Source organism: Chironomus tepperi, unplaced genomic scaffold, assembly GCF_022539635.2.
Source record: "Chironomus tepperi strain 1889 unplaced genomic scaffold, CSIRO-AGI_Ctep_v1 contig_175, whole genome shotgun sequence".
Taxonomy (NCBI): Eukaryota; Metazoa; Arthropoda; class Insecta; order Diptera; family Chironomidae; genus Chironomus; species Chironomus tepperi.
The window spans coordinates 214,380-237,949 of record NW_027226297.1 but is presented as its reverse complement, the minus strand read 5'-3'; the positions used below and the strand labels follow the sequence as shown (position 1 = coordinate 237,949).

At 30.9% G+C, this 23,570-nt stretch overlaps 1 protein-coding gene across 1 annotated transcript; it reads left to right on the top strand.

Moving 5' to 3' along the window:
- Positions 1–23,098, top strand: LOC139089103 (putative leucine-rich repeat-containing protein DDB_G0290503). The gene is made up of 3 exons (XM_070638536.1): positions 1–1,673; positions 2,303–2,483; positions 22,610–23,098. The coding sequence occupies exons 1-3, from the start codon at positions 475–477 to the stop codon at positions 22,904–22,906; spliced, it is 1,677 nt and encodes a 558-aa protein (XP_070494637.1). The 5' UTR covers positions 1–474; the 3' UTR covers positions 22,907–23,098.
- Positions 23,099–23,570: the final 472 nt, after the last annotated feature.

Below are 23,570 nucleotides of genomic sequence, written 5' to 3'. Positions count from 1 at the left end.
TTTACAAGAAATGTGTTAAGTTCTAAAAAAATTCTAATATTTTAAAATTTATCAAAATCTGAACAAAGTCTACAAAGTCTACAAACTACACATACCTGTTACAATCCAATAAAAGTACCAAAAATTCTACAAAACATATAATCAAATTCTACAAAAACCGTTAAATTTGTCATAGTCCAGAAGAAAGATTGCCAAAAGTCTCTGAAAAAATACAAGCTGATTCCACAAAATTATTTGATTTTTGAAAATCCAGAACAAAAGTCTTCGAAAAAAATACAAAAGAACTCTACAAAAAATCGTTAAATTTTTGAAGATCCAGAACAAAACTTTATAAAAGTCTCCAAAAAAAACAAACAAATTCTATAACATCCGTTAAATTCGTCAAAATCCAGAGCAAACTTTACCAAAAGTCTCCGAAAAATCTCTACAAATTCACAAAAATCTCTCCAAAAAAATAAAAATTAACCTCAAAAAATGGAAAAACTTAAAAGTATTTTATCATCATCAAGCAAAAAGGTTGGACCACCAGTACCACCACGTCCTCCAATCTCAACCGTCCAAAAAGCACTCGAAAAGTCACGAATTGTGCCTCACAATTTCCCACAGCCGGTCGTGCCCATAGCAAAAGGCAGAACAGTTATTTATACATCAAAACTTAATAATAATATGAATGGTCAACAACACATAGACCATCAACAGCCACAACAACAGAAGCAGCACTCGAGCATTTGTGAAAATAAATGTTTTGACACCAAATTGAATGAATCATCAACCGGTTTGAAGGTGATTGTTACAACAACAACAATACCATCAGTTGTAAGGCAAAATGGCAACACAGCACGTGTACATGAGCCACCAATTAATGCACCCGCAAAAATGACAAACATAGGAAATGATTTATTAAATAAGGAATATCGTCAACATCCAATAACTCATCATAAATCTCCCGTGCCTAGACCACGTCTTAAGACACCACCACTGTTGCCAAATAGAGATCATATAGTTAATATAAAACATCAAAATTTATCGACAACGGAACATCAACATCAACAACAGCAGAATAACAATTATACAAGGTTATTGATGCAAAACCAAAATCCAGCACCAGTAAAATGTGAATTGAATATTAAACAAAGCGGTAAAATTGATCAAAATAACATCAATAATGATGTATCAAGTCGTGATGATGAATTGAAAGAAAAGTTGATGAATGAAATTTTTAGTGGGCGTCTTGTGGAAGCGTCAAATGTACATATACGTTATAATGGCAATGGATGTAACTTGAAACGATCATCATCAGTTGATGTACTCAATGATCGGAATTCTATTGGTGAAAAGTTGCCGCATGATGAAAAGTCAAAAGATAGAAAAGTGATGTTTCATGAAATGCTCATTTCAGAATTATCTGAAATGCGTAGAGCCGGAAATGACACAAATAATCATCATCATCATCGATTGAGTTTGGCAAAATCATGTTCGGATTTATCGCCGAGTGGTAATAAACAGATGACAATAATGGAAATGAGAGATGATGTTAAAATTAATAGAAATGGTAATACAACATGTCTTATTAGTCTTGAAGATAGTGGTGTGGAAGATGAGGAAAAAGCTGATGATTGCTCGTCATCCGGCGTTGGTGATTCTTGGGATAGCTGTAAAGATATGCAAAATCGGTAAGAACTGGTTTGTTTTTTTTTTTTTTGCTGTTTAAATGAAATTTTAGGCATTGAAAAAAGTAGGAAATGCTGGATGTTTAGCATTTTTAATCTATGAAAGCATTAACCTTCTATAAGCTGATTTTCTCTGCTTAATCTTTCATCTCTTGCTATTTTTGTTTGTTGAATGCAAAGTCTAAATAGTTAGCTTATAATTGATAGACAGAGTGATTAAAAGTGTAAGCTTTAACATGCTGAATTTTGGAGAAATTAATAATAAATTTCGAAATCAATTAATGTTTACAATATTTGTAACGGTTTTGTAAATTTTGAATTTTCTACAAAAGTCATCAAGTCATCTTGGAAATTTTTTTGTCATCTCAGTTTTGTTTACATTTTTGACTTGAAATGATTCATTTTATTGTGATTGTTCATTATATTATTAAAAATGTAGTTAAATTAGTTCTGACATTTAAATCGACGATGAGGTAAGCTCTAAATGGATCTGGAAATACCTATCATTCAAGCAAAATCTGCAAGACTTCTTAATTTACACTTCAATTTAATGTGCTAATAAAACAAAAAATTCTGATATTGATTAAACTCAAATTTAATTAACGATTTTTCGTTTCTTTTGTGTATTCTAGCATTAATATGTCACTTCCCGGATTACCTCCATTACCGAAAAGTCTTAGTGGAATAGAAATCAGTCAACAACAAAATCAATTACAAAGATCACAACAGAGACAAGTTAATCTAACAACATCAGATAATCGTACGACAGACTCAACATTAGACACTCAATTGGCAATTTTGAGACGTGAAATGGTGAGTTTCATGTTTTTTAATTACTGTATGACCGAAAAAAGACTAAAGAAAACGAAAGATGAGATAAAGTGATTCCCGAGCGACACAATGTCAATTCTTTATATGGTAATCATACTAAGGTGTATCCAAGGCCGCAAACAAACTGCTCGGGCTACTTAATATTGTAAAATTGTCATGAGAAAGAGATAGACATGAGATTAAATTTTTATATATATCCCGTATCATAATCCATCCGCTTATTTCCATTCATCATTCTTAATTGGTTGAAAGATCAACAATCTTTATGGCTAGTCTCTCGGGAGGGGAAAAAATAAACATTTTATGATCGTCATGCATTTGCTTAATTTTTATCTTTATACTTTTTTTGTGTGTATGGTTCCTACAACATTTGCATGACAAACAACTTTGTCTTAAGTCATTATAACTGAACTGTCTAGCTTCAATGTTGATCTTCTTACTTCATGTTGATCTTAATTGCGAATTTTAATTAGTTACGCAATCAGAATTTCATCATCTACCAAGTATCGTGATATATACGGCAATTTCTCTTACATCTCGTTTTGGCATTTTCTACCTACTTTTTACAGCTCCGATACATTAACATACATTTTTTTTCTTGTTGTTCGATGAATTCGAGTGAGCGGAAGAAGATGAGTAGTTGATGCCTTAATGACAGTTTACATTTTTATGCCTATATATAACTTTTTTTTTGGCAATTTTTTTAATGTCATCCACATCAACATGCTCCCGATTTCTTTTCATGTATTCAATTTTTTTACGTTCTTCTGTACGTTCCAATTTCGTGTGATGAATGCTTAATGTTTAACGATTTTTGTTACTACTTTGTAAATGCGATGCCATTTATGTTGCATTTGTGTCAAAAAATTATGTAGAATTTGTATGGAAATTAGTTAGTTGAGAAAGCGCATTTGGTTGAGCTGATTTTTGAGATTGTTATGGGATATATTATAGATAATTGCTTAGTAAATCACCTAAAAATACTCACATTGTCAATTACTAGAAAATATTAAAGTTTGACCTATTTAAGGTTGATTTTCCCCTAAATTTTCCTCACCTCAAAAAGTAAATCTCCGAAAATTCACAAAAATATGTTAATTCCTGAAAAACAGAACATATATTTTTGCTCAAAAAATTGGCAAGCATTAACTAACATATATATTCAACCTTAATAGCCATGCTTATGTTCCGAATTCTTTATCGAAAAACACAAATCTTATCAATAACTTTCATCATGCCTTACATATTCAATCAAGACAAAATGAACAACTGAACTAATTTTTTTTTGTTGCTTTACCTTAAATGCAAGTAAAGCGCTACCATAATGAGGAAAAAATGTGATTCAGGTTGAATGCGCTTACCTTAAAAGAGAACACGAAAAAAAGTTGCAAAGTAAATTTACATAATTGGATGAAAGTTTACAACTGATTCGTAGCGAAAGGGACACATAAAGTGCTTCATTTAATCCTCAGTGGAATGCACAATGTAAGCGATAGTTGGCATAGCTTTTCATTTGTCATCAATAAATCACCACAATATAGAACATTTTATTTCTCTTTAATTAGACATATCGAGTATTTGCAACGTATGAGACCTCAATCTCTCCTTCAATACTATTTTTACAATACTGTAATTTATCTTTAATGAATTTGTGCTGCTTGTAGAAATTCACTCTCTTTGAAGCATCGACTTGCACAAGATAGAACACGAACTATAAGTTCAAGGTTTTATTCAATTCACATGTCAAATCGATGAATCGTTCGGTTTTATTTTTGCACACTTAAACTGCATGATTCACTTCACGTAAAACGTATTTGCGAGTGAATCTTGTTGAATTCTCAATTCTATATTGAGTTACGTCATCAACATCATAAAACTACTTCTTGATGGAACAGAAATACTTACTTTTTATTAGATTTTCTTCTTCTTTTCTTGTTATTTTTCTGTTTTCATCTTCTTGACTCGTAATCTGCAATTCTTATACGTGAATCATCAAGCGAATCGAAGTCAGTTGCGCAGAAACAGGTTCGCGTGATGAACTGATGATATTTGCAAGTGAAATTTAATTTTATTCTCTTACTTTGTGTGCTTTAACATTTTTTTACTTCTAGTTGAACATTATTTTATATTTTTTATTCTAAAGTCGTACAACGTCTATCATTAAAAATGACCATGCTTCAACACTTATTGTGAATTAAATTTATTTAAATATTTAATTATTGTGGCATGTAAAAGGAGAAACAACTCCGCTTGAAATCCGTCACTTGCGATGGGGATATTCAGAACATTGATTTAACTTGTTTTAATGTTTGGCCTTGAATGCCTCATTGAAAAATATTTCCGTGCAATACGAGAATGATTTTTTATTTTTTTTATTTTTTTGCTCTGCTCGGAGTTGCTTTATTGGAGAAAATGTGTGATTAATTGTGTTATGGCTAAGTGGTTAGAGTGATTGTAGCTTTGAGATTGGTTGATTTGTCAAGATAAATTCGTAATACCTTTAATTTTGTAAGGGATCGTTCACTTATTAGGTTCGGTTTTTGGGGGAGGCCCCTGGATGGGGTTGATAATCTAGGATCTTGTAACAGCTTAAGCCAGTGCTGTTCAAACCAAAGCACGAAGTCGATTCGAGTTGTCTTGAGTCGACGCAAAGAAAAGAAACCAAACCGACTCGATGTCGACTACATTTGACTCAAGTCGACTTCAACCATATCGACTTCGAGCTCTGGTTCAAGCTGTATATTGCAAACAAGCGTAGCACGACTAAAAAATATTTTGGAGATTGTACTCATTTAAGGGGTTGTCTCATTGTTTTCGCTTTTTAGGAGAACCCCAGAAAGGTGGTTGCTTCACGATATTGCAACAGCATAAACAAAGGGAGGATCAAGGAATGATACATCGAACTGTTAATAAAAGAGCTTTAGTAGAGCCTTAAAGGCTTCTTGGTGAAACTTTTTCATTTGCGTCACTCGGGTACGATCTGATCAAGCAAGAGCTTAAGCGACAAATGATTAAAGAAATAAAAATAAACTCTTGCTTGATAATATTTTGAATGATTCTGTTGACCTTAGTATTTGAAGAGAGATAGCAAAAAGTTAAGTAAAAGCAAATAGAAGTGATTTAAAAAATATTTATTTTGTTTATTTCAAAATATTTAAAAATGTTATTAGAAATTATTCAAAAATTCATCGCATTTTTATACCCGAAAAAGCATAGAAATTAAACTAATTTTCTCAAAAAGGAAGTCCAGCTTCATATTAATATCTATCAAATAAATAAATAAGAATTAAAAATTAGAATTAATAATAAATACAAATAATTTCTCACCTTCTTGATAATTTTCATTACGTGGAATATAAGAGTAAAAACAAGGCTCGATTTCTCTCAGAAATATTTCATCAATAGGACTTGATACTTGCTCGTCTGGCACATTTTCTCTCTCAGATAGAATTTGACTTTCTTCAGTGCAATTGTTACCAGACAATAAGACTGATCTGTCGGCAATGACTAGTTTTCTTATAAAGTTTTCATTCACTCCTATAATTTGATTTTTCATCAATTTTATAATGTTCGGCAGGTTAAAAAATAAATCATCATGAATGAATTTGATTGCATTTGAGTCTAAATTCAGCTTTTCTAATTTTGTTTGTCTACTAAAAATATTCTTCGGTAAATCTTCAATCAAATTGCTGCTCAAATCCAATTCCTTTAAATTTCCAAGTGTTTCAAACCAAACAGCTGTGATGTTCATGATTAAATTATTTTGTAAATCTAAAATTTCTAAGTTTCTGAGATTTCTAAAGAAATATCTTGGAAATCCTTCAATTTTATTGTATGACAAAACTAAAATTTGTAAATTTTGTTGATTTTCCAATAGTTTTTCACTAAATATGCTTAACTCATTTGAACTAAGTCGCAATACCTTCAAATTATGATTTGTTTTAAATAAATTTTCCGAAATGTGTTTGAGTTTCGAATTGCTAATTAATAGTTTTTCCAATTTTCTCAAATATGTGAGTGTATTTTGTCCAATCCACTTAATTTCAGTTGTTGAAAAACTCAAAGTTTCCAAATTTTCACAACTTGGAAAACAATTTTCGGTTAATTTTTCAATTTTTGAAAAAGCAAATTTAATGTTTTTCAAATTTTTAAACTTATTGCACAAAATTCCGGGAAACATTCGAGAATCTGTCTCGGAACCTCCTAATGCTGTCACTAAATTGTCTGAACCTCCGTTATGTTCTCCAGAAATTTCGGTGTAAACATTAGGAATGGATTTATTGAAGTTTTCGTCAACCGAAAGTGTGAAGTTAATTGTGCAAATATAATCTCTTGATTTTGTAAATTTATAGGAACAACTTGCTTTTCCACAGTTTACTTGTTGACTGAATAATATTGCACACAGGAACAGCAGCTGAATTATTGCTTTCATTGTAGATTTTCTAATTATTTCTTTGTATATCTAACCGAGTTTCCTTTTGTTTATAAGAAAAATTCTAATTGAACTAAGAATTTTTTAAAACAAAAAATTTTCACTTCCGATCGATTTAAAAACCAGAACTCGAATGAATAAATCATCCAATTTTGGACTTTTTTTTTTCATAATTACTTAATGCGATAACCCAAATTTTTTGATTAATCTTTTGACTCTTCTGCCTCAAAGCCGATGATTAAAAAAATCTCATGGAATTCTATTTTAATAATGAAATATGTGTAATGTGATGAATTGTGACGATAATGAAATTATATTTGTCAGTTTAATTGTTTTTTGACATTGAGTAGATTTCACTGTTATCACTTGGGGCTAATTAAATTTATTTTATAAGGTTAAATGCGTAAAGAAAATAAATTCCGGGGAGCACGTGTTTCCTAGGGCATCGCTAGGTTGCTGTTTTAACGATGAGACGTGAAATGGCCCTGATGACATCGTGACAGCTGATTGTCCCACTCGGAATTGATGCGTTGTCTTTGGAATTGCTTTAGGATTGTTGAAATGTTCTTGGTTGATTACCAGCCATACTGGTCACTAACTATGTTAAACACATAATATAAAATAAAGTCATAGTAATTACTATATACTCATTAGATTCCATAAAATGCGCTCACATCACCTGTTCCTACAACTTTCGAGTAATTATTCCATTTCTATATTTAATTTTCTATAAACAATTACAAAGAACTTGCTTTTCTATCACCATATACGTTCACTGCCTCATTTCTTCATTCCTTTCTTTACATTATTTATTATTGTAGCCCTGAATATAAACCATACGTATGTGATCACGGTAACTGTAAACACGTCAAAAAAATATTTAATAATTTTTTATATTTTTTTCTCTTTTTTATTATTATTTTATTTTTCGTTTCGCCGATTTTAGTTTTTTGTGTTTTCTTTTTATGCTCATTTATGCTCGTTTTCTTGTACCGTCGATCATATCAAGCAATTCAAGTGATGTCACGGCAGTGAATATACAAAGACATAAAGAAAGCTCTTTCATTTCTTCTTAATTCCATTGTTTTTCAACTCAATATCTATCTCAACATCAGTTTTACATACACATAATATAATTTTTTTGGTGGCACTTACAGCATATACATAAGTGACGTGGGGATTTAATGACATGACACTTAATTGTTTTTTGTCGTATGAATAAATGTTTCTTTATCTATAATCTTCACTAATGGTTTGCTCATTAAAGAAATGAGTCATGTCAAACGATGGTACATTTATAGTGTAATCATAATATTTTGATAGTGACTACTTGATAGCTTTTAGGTCTAGTTTTATGATTTGAGTTTATTATTATGTTGATTGATAGCGAAGGAATTTATAAGAATTTTGATAGGTTATGATGGATGTGGATGGTTGAGAGGTTTTAATAGCTAAATGAGTATATGGCTACTTGTATATCAAATGGATCTAAAAAGCATGTGTAAAATGCTGTTTATTGTTTTTTTTTAATCGAAAATTTGATGACTTCTTAATCGATTTGACAGTGCTAGATATAGTTTTGTATGAAACCTAAAAATTTTGAGGTACTGATTGGATTTCTTTCTCGACAATCTCTAACAAATTGAAGAACATTATGCCCTTGATACATTCCTTAATCTACACAAACAAAAGTAAAGCTCACTTAAATAGCACATGCCGGTTAATCGATCCAAAATTCGGCTCCAAACTTAATACTAAACCTTGAATCTGCCATTCAACAAAGTCAGAATTACACTGGATTCAGTGACTCAAGTTTGGTGCGGGATTTAAACAGAACCCAGCGTAATTCTGATTTGGTATCAGTGCCTGATCTTTGATCGATTAAATAATTCGTGTTATTTAAGAAAACTTAAATCCAAGCCCATATCAATTATTTTTGGACAAAAATTCGTCGTAACTAATTAATATCAAGATCTAACATGTTCTTGTCTCCTCGAGAAATCACTTCTTGAAGCAACGTGTTCAAAACCTTCAACAAGAACTTTGAATGATTCATTGAGTGCCGTAAATTGATTTTTTTTTTCTCGCAACACCTTTAATTTTTTCTACTAAATCTCAATTCATTCTTATGACCTTAATAATTTGCTTCAAAAAACCGCCACAACAAAACCCAGAAAACAATCAAATGAATCATAATTTCGTGATGACTATTTCAACTCAGTTGTTCTTTTATGACTGAAATTCAGTCGATTATGTTGCACACAAAAAAAAGACATTAAGGAACAAAGCGATAAGCAATTGTGAAAAATAAATAAACGTATATGTTTCACCATAAATCTGTATACATTTTTAAAAATTAAGGAAAAAAAAATATTTAAATGTCAGACCAGCGCCCAGTAAATTGAGCCTCTCCCCAAAAAAATAACACAAAATAGATTATTTTTCTTACTTCATAAAAGGCAATCTAGCTATTGCTGTGTAATTGAGATGAAGAAAAAAAAAAAAAAAAATTCCGACTCGAATTACGTCAAGGACTTTACAGTGTTTAGTGATCATATAATTTATCTCCACTGCCGCTCCAATTTTTGTGCTTCAAATATTTTTTTCCTCTCTCGCTCACTGTGCTGAAATGGCAATAGGTGTAGAAATTTTGTAGCGGCATTGCACCTTACTTTTACCTCAATTTTTCTTCATTTTATTGCCATTAATGATTTGTGTTGGTATTTAACAATTGCACCATTTTTAATCACGAACAGGCATATCAGGTTGCATGGCAAATTACGAAAAAAAATGGCTGAATTGTATAATGCATTACTGGAAATGAGGAATAGAATAGAAATACATGATTTATGAGAAGATGATGTGAATCACATGCGTTGATGAGTTTCTAAATTTATTCAAGATTCATAGCTGTTTAAATGCAAAATTGTGCAGCATCTGTAAAAATTTTTTACTTCTTTCCTCTATCTTTTGTAGTTTTTATTTTTCTTTTGTATGTTAAACATCTCCATATGCTTTACATTTTTTCAATTTTCATGCTAATGTTTTTCAAGTAGGTGTAGATCGATATTTTGGTCAAGGTTTATAGCGGTGATCAATTTAAACTGTATTCATAATTAATTTATTCATGAGTTGAAATCTTATGTTATCACATTGATATTGAGATGTTTTTAACTGCTTTTTATAGCTGGTGCAATTTTTTTTTTCTATCAAGCGGAATTTTTTAGTAAAATTGAAAAGTCATGCTTTGAACGTTTTGTCTTAGTTTTTGTATTCTACACTCGTAATAGAGTCTGATATAATTTAAATTGGGTGTTGTTGAGGAGAATGATTAATCAATAAAGAATGGTTTGATGTAGCATATGGATTAACAAAATTGGGTTTTAGCATGATGTGTGCAAATTTAATTGGAACAGTATTTTTTAGAATTTTAGCAAATTCTTGTTGATTAGTTGAAATTTTCGATTAAGTTCGCTTACGTAAAGCGTAGAAAAGGCATTTTTGACTTCCCTTCCTGTACCAAAATTTGTTCAGAAAATCTAAAATACTTAAATCAATGAAATTAACCAATCGACACTAAAGACCGGGGTTCAATCTCAGGGATGGTCTAGTCGAATTCAGGTGCTTTTTCATAGTCAAACCTATTCGGTTTGTGCATTCACGACACACATGTTGTGGCTAGGTACATTGCGATTCTGCTATACTCTGGGCAATGCAATTCTGCAGGGTAAAAAAGAAGCTAAACGTCATTGAATTGCAAAGCGCTTTCGCGGGGGAACCGGTTCTTCGTCGTACTAACGGCAAGACGCAAAGCTTCTCAAGCGGCAATTTGACGACATTTTTCGACCCATTTTACCTCGTTTTTTAAGGGAAAAATGCGATTTGCCGCTATTCAAACTGCTGCTTGAACTCTTAAAATATACAATACATTTTAATATTGAAGTTATGAAAATACAGAAATAAAAGTGAGTTACGCAATTAGCAAATAGCCTCTCTGTCAAACAGAATCATCAATTTTAGTGTAGAACTTTAGAATTCTCAAAATTCTAAATGTCAAAAAAATCAAACAAAACAAGACTTTTACGATCTCAAACTACAAGATGTTGATTCAAAGCTATTTTTCTCAAATACAATAAAAAGTCATATATTTCAAGACTAAAGGATGTGCAATAAATCCCTCATCCACTTCTGTTTTAAGCATAATAAAATATGAATAGAACTTTCTACCTTGATTTATGGCTTTATTACACTCAACCTTGAATTAATTTTTCTCATTCGTTTGTAATTTTTATGGCACCATCCAGGTAGAAACAAATCTCAAGTCAACCATCCGTGATAACTTTCTTACTTGCTTCTCTTACCATCCAGTTTCACTTTACATCTCGACAATATCACAGTTTGGATTATTATTTTTTTCTTCTTTTATTTAATTGCCATTCGTATACGTAATATACATTTACGATAAACGAAATAATCTTTATATTTTTTTCATTAATGCTGTTTTTATGACATGCCGAATGATTAGCAAATGGTATGAAATTTCTCAAATAAAGTCAGTAAAACCAGCAGCAAAAATATATACACACTAAAAATCAAATCGGTATGAGGAAATTCGAATGTTATTTTTTGAAGAAGTTAAATATAAATATTTTTATGCCGCTATGGTTATGGTCATTACCTTATTACACTGTTACTGTTGATGTTAATGTGATAAAAGAAATTACAACGTTAATGTCTTAATTTTAGTAGCGATGATGACTTCCATGTGAGCCTCAATCTTGATCGCTGGTAATTTGCAATATATTGGCGATGATAGCTTGTGTGCATGTAGCACACAAAAACATCAGCAGCAAGCAGATTAACTTCTTAAAATTGATTGTTAATTACAGTAAATATTATGTTTGCTCACAAAATATTTAATATTTTAATTGAAATCAATTTTGATTGATAATGAAATTTTTATGATTGTCGCTTTTTTTTGCTTCTTATTTGATTGAATTGGAGTAATTTATGATGAAGCTATTTTTGATGCAATATTTTTCTGTTTGGAAACAGTTAATTAATTTGTTTTTTCTTCTTTTTGATGAGGTCTTAGAAGCTCAAACGATGATGAGTGTGTTGCAAGAGCTTTTAATAGGCAAATATACCACACAAATTGATTTTAGTTTTGAGGTTTCGTAAATAATACTTAAGTTGAGTATCTGATAACGATAATGGTGGAATCTTGATTGCTTCCTTGAGATTTGACTCATGTAATGCTATTGCATACTTTTTTGTAAAGATGCTTGAATTATGAGGAAAGTGATTTTGAAATGAGCACATGAAAATGATCTGTTGTGTAAAAATTTGGGGAAAAATCGAATTTGACAATTTAAATATTTATAGCATTCAAAATGAATTTCTAAATCATTAAATTCTAGTCACTAACTATGAAATTGTATTCAAGAATCTAATATGCTTAATCTAGTTCATTCAGCTACATATTACTGTTCACATTTATCTGGTTTATCGTAATCTAATCTAATTTATAATCAATAATCATTGAATCGTCAATACACCAGGAAATAAATATCTTTGCAACTATGTAATTCAAATCAAATGAAGCAATTTTCTTTGGTTTTAGCAACAACGTAAACTGATATGTGTATCTCCAATACTAAAACAGGAAGCATGTGAATTCTAGCACATTTAAGTGATAGTAGTTGTAAATTTTTCATTGATAAGTTGATTCTCAGCTTATTATGATGAGTCATAGGAAGTGTCTGTCATATTTGTGAGTTATGATGAGCATCTGATTATTCATATTTGATGAAACAGGCAGTTCTGTGCAAGGGTTAGACACTGTTCATAAAACTGTAGAATTTTTGCATTTTTATGTTCTTGTTTCTATGTGCTCAACTTATGCAATACTTTAGGGGGAAAGGGAGGGTCTATTTAGTCTATGGCTACTATTCTTAGAAGAATGGGAAAGGGGCGAGGAAGTCAGAAAATTCATATTTTTGTGTAATGTAATGAATGAACGTCCCCTGAATTTTAATATTATTCAGCTTATTTTACAAGAACGTGCAATAACCAGAATCAAGCTTCTTTCCAAAAGAATCTTCTTCATTCAATGCTATTCACCTGTAGAATTCTAAAGAAAAAATTCCATCTTTCATTCATGTTTATTAAAACCAGTCGTGACTATATGTTCTCAATAAAACTATCTCCAAGTTTGACAAGTTCTTTACAGTTGTAATTCATTCAATTGCTTTCGAATCATCTTCAAATTTGGATTGAGACTTCTTCAATTATTCCTACGTAAAAAGATGTCTTGGACAAATTAGTTTGAACCTTATGTGGCATTGATGATCGGAATGACTTAAATTGGAATTTCTTAATTTTATTATTTGATTAGCTTACAAAAAAAAAATTGTGCGTTGGATTTTGGATGTCTTTTTTGGAGTAAAATTAGTTGATTATGAGAAAAAATTGCTAATGAATATAACTTCGGATATACATGATGATTTATGATCGAAGCAGAACTGTTAAATATTCAAAAATTGACGGGATGTTGCCAAAAATTTGACCTCGATGCCATTTTTTATGAGTCAAAAAATTCAAATGCTGATTTTATGATCTTTATATCATAAAAAGCTTCACAAAACCAAAATCGATATAATAAATTAAGCATTTATAAACTACAATTGATTTAAAAACCTTTACAATGTCTGTCAAAACCACTAACTTAATCAACCACAATTTTATTACGATTGATCCCCTCAATTTTAGCACAAACGTCCTCGATTTATTACTTTATTTAGCTAGTTATAAGCTTTAATATTAAATTACAATTGAAATATATTCCAATTGCGATTTAAGTTTGAAAATATCAAAGGTAATAGAAACAGTCATAAGACCTTATAATGAATATAAAATTAATCACAAAACTGATCAGCACACAAAATCCTCAAATAAATCATTAAATTTTCATTTTCATTAATCATCGCCCAGATATATTTTTGACCTTTTCGAAACTAAAATGAATGAAACACAAAAAATTATCATCACAAATTTCAGTAGCAATCCAGCTGCATGCAACCAAATCAGATTGATAATTTAATTGACTTATGCTGTGAAAATGAACAACAAAAAAATTAATAATCATTTAATTTTTCACGATTAATCTCTGTTGATATTCAGAGTCAATCCAATATCGTGCATGTTTCGATATATTTTTCGGTTGCATCACATGATGAAGAAAGAAATTTATGAATATTTTTTTTGTAAGAAATGCATTTTTCAAATCTTTGATTCCCATGCTACTCACGTGCTCTGTTTTTAACTATTAATGGAATCACGCTATTATACTTCTTGCATCATAATTCTTTTAATATTTTTTCTTAGTTTTTTCGACTTGAAGAAATCAAAGAACTGACATCAAAATCACGATCTATTAGCAAATACACGCAATTGTAATGTCTAGTGTGTATAGAGAACACACGGAAAGTTCATTAGTATGGCCTATGCAGCATGGAAGCATAAGCATAATGAGGTTGAGATTATGTGGTAAAGAGATGCGATATTGAGGCGCATTTAACTTAAATGTATGATTTAATTGATGTTCTTATAAAAAATATACAGATTTTTTTTCTAATGATTTCAAGACTTCATTAAGATCATTAAGCTTGCATGCATCATTAACTGTTTTATAGGAAAATCTTTTTTTGGGGGGAACTTTAAATGCATTGAGCTCTTGCTAATCTAAATTAATAGAATTTGTTTTATTAAGGTCATTTGAAGTTTAATATTTGTTGAAACTTGATTTTGATACTTAACTTGAGTAGTACAAGTCGGTTAATTGATTCGAAACCGGCATCAGGTCAGTATGACTTTACCATGTTAGAGTGGTTGGGACCGGATTTTTGATCGATTAACCGATTTGTGCAATTCAAAATAAATTGAACTACTTCCTTCGCTGATCGTACAGATCGATTGTGATTCTTGATCGATCGGAAGCAGGTTCTATCGTTGGCTTCTACTTACCAGATTCCCAATGCCAAGTGCAATATAATCTCTATCGACAACCTCGTTCCAAGAGTTGCTAAATCGCCCATATCTTGAACATTAGACACGAAAATGGCTACTTAGAATCTAATTTTCTTGATTTATATCCTCATTACTTTCTAATTAAAAGAGGTTGTCGCCAATTTTTTTAGCCCAATTGAATATTATCCTACATTAAACTTCTTCTTAAGACCAGTTAATTGCATTAACATTATCTGTTAATGCTCTGGAATTACATCTGGAATTACATTAAAATCAAGGCTTAAGATTATACATGCAATAAGATTTACATACTCCAGATTTGCAAATAAAAACTATGTCAATAAATTCTTATTAGAGATTTAATTTAATTATTATTTTAAATATAAATATGAGAAACAAGTTGGGGGGTAAATGCGGATTCAAATGGGAAGGATTTAATGAAGATTGTCATTGATTCCTAAACCTTATCAAGACAAAATGCCCAGTCGATTCTCCCATTTCCCTTTAAAAATGTCCAACAACATAATAAAATAGATGTTTATAAGTAACAATGTGCATGTTACTGTGTCAACGAGAACAATAATGAGCGAAAAGAAAAAGTTTTATTTTTTGTCGTTTTCCTTCTTTTTTTATTATTATTGTCAGCAACCTTTCAGCGAGCCACCATTTGATCATGTTTGACAATCTATTCAAATACACCTTGTGTGAGACTTTTTTTTTTGCCTCTTTTTATTTTTTCATTTAATGTGAGAACAATAATTTGTAACGATTTCAATTGCGCAATATTTCTTCTGTAAATGGCTTGCTGCTCTGGATGCTGCTGTGCAAGAAGGAAAATAAGCTTTTCTGATCACTTTCACATAATTTTTCTATCTCGTCTCTGATTTAAATATTATTTGTTTTTTACAGTTTAATTCAGTTTTCTTGTTTTCTTTCGGGCTTTCTTGTAGAGGTTTCATGTTGTTTTAGATATTTGTGTGGTATTCACGATTATTTGAGTTTGTAATGCAGGAAAATATTGTTGGATACAAATGTTTTGAAATTTTTCGTCAGAAAAAAAGGTGAAGCTTGTTGAATGGCGCTTGATTAAGTGAATTCAAATTTGTTGAGGGGTTCGAACTGATTCTTGGAATTATTTTTGATTAATACTCGTGATAAGCATTTCATATTACTCTTATTTTGTATTGGGGAGTTGGGAGGTTGTAAGGGGAGTTGTGGAGGCTATCGATCTGACTCGACACGTCAAGTAATTCACCTTCTCTTGATACTTCCTGTTTTTAATTAGTTTAAGTTAAGACCACCGAGGGTGACCGAAGCTGTGCTGTGCTAAGTACTTTGAAGAGTAGATCATAAGCTATTCAAACTTCTCGGATAGCATAGCCCTTCAGGCGGATAAGCTGTTAGATATTGTTGAGGTTGAGAACAGGAACTCACGTAGAGGCTCTCTTTTGAAGATGTACATTAATACACATTTGTTTAGCTTTATTTACGTTTTAAGTTAGCCTTGACAATCTTCAAAGCTAAAACCAAAGCATTTTATTCAGGGAACACTTGTGGTATCTTCATTCACACCCCAACTAGATCGCCATTACAGCCAAAAATAACCCAAAAACCATCAAATTTGACATCATTCGAAAACTTGGAATCACTACTATTTTAGTATTTTCTAATAAGATGAGATTGGTTATGCACCATAGTTTAACATACACCAGCTATCGTAGCAAATGTCGATGATCTTGGAAATTAAAAGTGGAAATCTAGTCAGTAAATATCTCATATCTTTCACATTCACTGATGCTGGTTGCAAATAATATAAAATAAGCAACACTTCATGGTTGATGATCACAATGACTTTAATATTATAGCTGTAGTGGATTTGTTAGCGTGAATCCTCTTTAGATTTTCTCGTTTTTTTTTTTTTTTTGTTTGTGCTGTATACTTACTATACATTTTTTTGACCATAAGGTCGAAATATTAAGCGGAAAAAAGTTGTTCATCATATGAATAAAATAATTATTTTTATGACCATACAAGAAGGTGTCCATCGTAATGGAACCAATTACTGATTGTGTAAGAATGAAAAATGATTTGATGTAAAAGAAAAAAGTAAAAGTATAGCATGGATGTGCTCCTATTGTTGTGTCGTGTGGTAATCTAAATTGATCATTAACAATAATGACGATCTTATTTTTGCTGACATGACATGTTGATGCAATGATTTATAAAGCGTATTTTGCATGATCAAGACAGAAGTGAGGAAGTTATCGTAAGCGTATTTGATTGTTTGGATGTCTTTGGTGACATGTTGAGGGAAAAACAATTTTGCTGAGTTTGAGGTTTTAAATAATTATTTTTATAATAGCACATTAAGTTGTTAAATGTTCTGGAAACAAAAATAAATTTGCTGTCTGGCAATTAGCATATTAATTAGTGATTCTAGGTGTGAAAACTTTGAAATATAAAGTTATTTATATGTTTTACTGGTTCGAGTTGACGAAAATGGTTAGAACTAGTTCTGGGCAAATTGATGTATAATTCTAATGCAGTGATGTCATGTTGCATACATCTAAGTGTGGTTGCTGGCCTCTTTTTGGATGTTTTATTACGTTATGTTCAAATTATACGTTGAGACGGGTGTCCGGATCAAAAACTATTGGATTTTGTGAAAATATCCATGGAAGGAAATCATGGATTTATGGATTTTTTGATGGAATCAATGGAATCCACGTGGAATTGGATTCTATGATTTTTTCATGTTAGAATCTCTGAAATTTATAGAATATGTTGATTCTATGGAATTGGTGGATTCCGTTGAATCTATGGAATCCATGGATTGTGGAATATATTGAAATAATCATTGAAAAAACTATAAAATAGAATCTTTAAATCATATTTACCGTTTTCTAATGATTTTTACTTATAGAATTGATAGAATTAATTTAAAATTTCTGCAAAATGTTTATACCAAACATTCTAAACATGATCAAATTTTTCGGACTGATGTCATGTTGCATACATCTAAGTGTGGTTGCTGGCCTCTTTTTGGATGTTTTATTACGTTATGTTCAAATTATTGGTATTATTAGAAAATTTGAAGTTTTGAAGAAACTTGAAGTCTTCTCGAATTTTCTATGGAATTGAGTCGATTTGAGTCGACTTTTGCATACAAAGTTCTAGTCGAACGACGTCAAGCTTTGGAAGAGGCTCTTATATGTCCACAACTAGGCTCATTTGCGTTTTGTTACAGTTTTATATTCTCTAGTATCTGTCCTAAACAATTTAATAAGTCAATTCTGCTATAGAATGCTTAAAGAAGTTTTAAAGCAATACTAAAGCTATATCTAAGGGCATTAAATTGCCCAATTAGATATCAAATCTACAATTCCAAAATCAATTTAAACCTTTAAAAAATCTCGACTACACTCCTTTAATTTCTGAACAAAACCACATACCTTTAAAATCTAATATTTATTTATCCGGATATAATAATAACCACATGACTAGAGCATTTAAGCTTAAATTACTATTATAATTCTCTAACAAAGCTATTTTATTTCATATCAACCTTTTTTCGCCACTAAACTAAACTAATTAATTAAATTAATTTAAACAAATTTTTATATGCCTTTGTTATTGACACACCCTGAAAATAAAACTAATTAAGAATCACAGCTGAAAATAGAAATAAAAGATTTAAGCCGTTTACTTAATTCTGAAGTTGTAAATGACCCCAACCAGAACAGCCTTATTAATTGTAATTGTTATGCAAAAGAAGAAAAAAATGAAAAGCAAAACTCAAAAAGCGTGCACATAAAGTTCATAGGAAGTAGCGAACTGGAAGTGAAAATTTCGCAAATGCAAATACCGGGACGCAATGTTAAAGCTGCACATTTTTTGTTGTACCTGTTGTAATTGAATTTGTAGGTCATCAGGTGCACCAACTTGTTCCATTTCCATTTCATTTTTGCAATTTCACAATTGAATGAAAAAAAAATGCAGAAAAAAAAATTAAATTTCCAATTGCAAAAATGTGCTTCAATTGACTGACACTTTACCGAACCATAAATTGACATCAACACGATAACTTACTTTTGCTGCTGGCTGGCTGACTTGACTATACGAGTTACTGAATGAACTGAATGAATGGATAATGTGTGTGCATGTGTGTATATGAAGTAAAGTAAAGTGAAATAATTGATGGGGCTCGTGCACTAATTATAGTGAGGCATAATTAGATTGTAAATGGTAGTGCATTGCTGCTGAATGTTGCCACTAAGACTTTTTTTTTTGAGAAATGTGGTGGAAAATTTTGTCTTTTTTGAACGCATGATGCAGAGTTGAAGGCGAGTTGACTTCAAGTTATATTGGATTTGACTTCGATCTTAGCCATGCGGTTTATGCTTATTAAAGTTTGAATGTCAATTAAAGTCAATGATGTGCACTTAAAAGCGAAGCCATAAATCGGTTAATCGATCCCAAATTGAGTACCTGACCGGAGTGATTTTGCCATGATTCTAGAATCTAGATTTAAATCGAATCCGGTTTAGTATACGAAATTATGAGACATTTAAGTCAAAAAATCCCCAACTTCTGATGTCATTTCATCTATCCTTCAAATATTCCAATATTTCTTCATATTTAAATGTGCAATATTTGCCAAAGGCTCCAGACATGAATAATTAACATTCGCTTTAAACTAAAAGTGCTAAATATAATCGCAGATATCCGCTAAAATTGAGCACAAAACTATTTACCTTAGTGATTTAAATTTAATTTTGATAAATGAGTAAGAATTTATTAATTTTGCTTCTAACATTTGCGTCTTAGTGAGTCAAACATTTGAGTAAACAGCAGTAAGACTTGCCAAACGAGAAACTTTCCATTAAAATCGCTAAATTTGAGCATGCCAATTAATAAAGACCATAACTCTATCAAAAAGTGATAACAAGTTCAATTTGCGCTAGTTCATTTGATGAAAAATGCGCTAAAAATCGAGTCACATTTAATCATCCATATAAAGTGAGTAGAGCACGATAATTTACCTTACATACCTATATCTTTGCCAATATTTACTCTACCAAAGTCTCATTTTTCAATCGCCATAATGATAGCTAATTGTTTCTTATGATTTATAACAAATACCGCTGTACAAAAATAAAAGAGCTTTTCTCCATATATATTTCCTGTATGTTACGCCTCGACGCCAATCATATGTAGCTGTGGTTGAATTTTTCTTCTCTCTTTATTATTCATAACTTTTTTGCTTTTAAATCGTTTCATAATCAAATAATGAAAAAAAAAAATGATTTTTCTTTATGAATTTATTTCTGCCAGAAATTATCTCATCATCAGCATCTTCATTGATTTCTTCCATTGTTGCGCACTGCCATTCATAAATAAATCATTTAACAATTTTTTTTTCTTCGTTTTTGCTTTATTTCGTCAAGTAAGAAGCCAATTTTCCTACCCACAATTTAATATTCGGTAGCATATCAGATATTAAATCGTTTACTCTTTTTACCCACCATGTCAATTGTTGATGTCGATTCTGTGTCGCTTTTTTTTTGTGTGTCACAAAGTCGTGACTTGAAAAAAGAATTATGCCGAATCGAGGTCAAATGGTTTTTTCCATCCCAACAATATTTTTTAACTCTTTTGCTGTTTGTTACTACTAAACACCAGTGTTTTTAGCAGTTCTTTTTATTGTTTCGCGCATACAATGCTTAACGAGCACTCTTGCAAATCACAATAATCATACACATATTTTTTTTGCTGTATTTTTTTTTCGTCAAACGAGGTTTTGTGGAAAAATTGTTTTATTGAAATTATCATTTTGGGTGTTTTGAAATTTAGACAGATTATTGTTTTAATGTCTAGTTTTAAATCATACATTTATCTCAGGTCAAGGACAACTCAGACAAAGCGGTTGTACAGTCTAGATAACAGGGCCAAGAAAATTAAGTAGCTAAAAAGTTAATTAAGAATAGTAAGGCTTAGCCCAGCTGTTCGCAAAATTTTATTTTTCCTTGATCATAAATTAGGAATGAAAACGTACACGGCATACGATTCATAGTATTTCCAAAAATTTTCAATGGCACACTAGTGTATGTCGCGGCACACAGGCTGTACACCACTGACTTATCCGGATGTCTTTTTATTATAGCGTCTAAAACTGACTCTATTACTGACCAAGTTTTAATATCACACTTAAGTACCGAAGCTCAAGTACTAATGCTGATAGCACCAACGGTCCTAAAAGCGACTGCAATTCAAACTGTTCAAATCGTTTGTTTCTGTAAGTCTGTTTCTATTGCCCATTGGTCATCGTTGTTAGTCTGACCAAGGCATTGATACTGATTTTCATTTGTATGAAATTTATTTTGTTCGGATGAAAGATTGTATTACTTACTGACTTACGAGAATCATACTCCGATGTGGAGCCTAGGCTTCTACAAAACGTCTTTCATCTGACTCTATTGCTGGCTTAATTACAAAGAAAGATTCTATTGTTCCGGATGATAGTTTGAATTTGTATCAAATGAAATAATTTAAATTGTCGATGCCTTAAGTCCGATTCTCTTGTTGGTCTCTTGACAGGTTCTACCACGATAAGTTGATATTGTTTCTGATTTCATCAGAAATTTGCGAAAAACGGCTACCTATAAAGCATTGTTTTATTTATAAAGTCTGATATACACAATAACGTTATCAAATTGTGTTATGATAAACAAAAAAATAATTAAAATTTGTTCATCAAAAATTCTCTTTTAATGTTATTAATAAAATATTTTGTTCACATGATTTTTATCTTATCGGGGATTTTTGAAAGACACACAAAACATTCTTGAATTTATTTGCCTTTCTTCTGTACAATACGCATAATCTTAATAAAATTACAATATTAAGGTTAGCAGATAGTAAGGCTTCTTTGTATTAAATATTCAATTTTAATACTGGAAGGCACATGGCGTTTCAAACGTGAATAATCTGGCCTTATGTATCGTTACTCTGATCTGACGCTGGATTTGAAGATGTCCAGTCTCAGATCAGAGTGCTGCAGAATCTTCGCATCCGTATATCTTTGGGGACTGTCCTAAAATTACTTCTAGATTTTTCTAAACAGTAAATTTTAATATAGTTTGAAAACCATTAAATCTGATCCAATATGATCAAAAAATGACAGCTTGATATACAAACGACCATAATCACCTAAACAATCACTTAATAATCAAATAAAATAACTCAAATTCCCCCACGATCTCATTTAAAAAACACAACAACAAAAAAAAAGCTTCTCAATTATCTCATAAATTTCTTACTCATATTTATTGTCGAACGAGCGGAATCAACCTTAGGCTTACGAGATGGATAATGAATAGTTTGATGTAAAATAAATGGCGTGAAGCACATTTTTGGACATTCAATAATAGACAAGATATAGAGAGGAACAAAAAAAAAATACTGTTTTTGTATATTTTATGAACATGTTCTGTGAAGGTCTTCTTAATTTCTTTCTATTCCATGAAGTTTGCAGTATGTGCGGCTTATTTCCCTTTGTTGAGTCGACAAATATTTAAATTATGAGAAACATTCTCAAATCACATTTTGAACTTAATTTTTTTTCTTTTGTTCTGTTTCAATCTTACAGTACAGCCTACGTCAAATGGATTTATCACTTTTATCACAATTGTGGGCGTTAAATGAGTCAATACAAGAATTTCGTACAATTATGCAAGAACAAGAAAATTTCTCTCAACAATCACCATCACCATCAGATTTAAACTCGCTGGCATCAGACGATGATGAAGACAATATGATAAATAATGATGTTGTAGTAAATGGAAATAAAATAACATTAATTGATATACCGAAGAGTGATAGAACAAATGTCAAACGACGAATGAACATATCGCCGCCTGCACCGCCACTTTCATCAAAGTGCTGAGATCCGAATACAACAAAAATTTTATTTTTATTAAATTGAAATCGATTTGTAAAATTGAAGATTTTTTATTTTGTGATTTTTAGATTTATGGCTAACAATTTCTCATGTGAAAATCGACAAGAGATTGTTATGCATGTACGTTTTCTTCTGTTGTATTTACCTAGATAAATAAAGACATTAAAATTGAAACAATTGACTTTTTTTTATTCGAATTGAAATCTTTTTTTTTACAGTTTTTTATAATGGCTGATGAGATTCAAACAATGGAAAATGAAAATTGCTGTTTAAAAGTTTAATCACGATGCAGATTTGTTGCTGGTAAATAAGTTTAACGGTTTTTAAGAATTTGAATTGAAAGCTTAGTTTTTAAGCTTTTGGTGAACTTTAAGTGAGCTTTTGGTGATCATTCAAGGTGAAAGCTTTGCTTTAGTTGATATACTCACCACTATACTACCGAGGATTAAAATGTAGACTTAGATTTAAATATTTTAAGTCTCAAAAGATTTAAAAAGTTTGTTTTTAACCAAAGCTTTCAAGCAATGTAGCTTAAAATTGGTAGACGAAGCTATTATTTTCAGAAGGTCTATTAAAATTGTCTGAGTAAGCAAATTACTGCTATATATTTTTTTGCTAAGAACTTGTTACGACATGCTTTTAGTTTGAT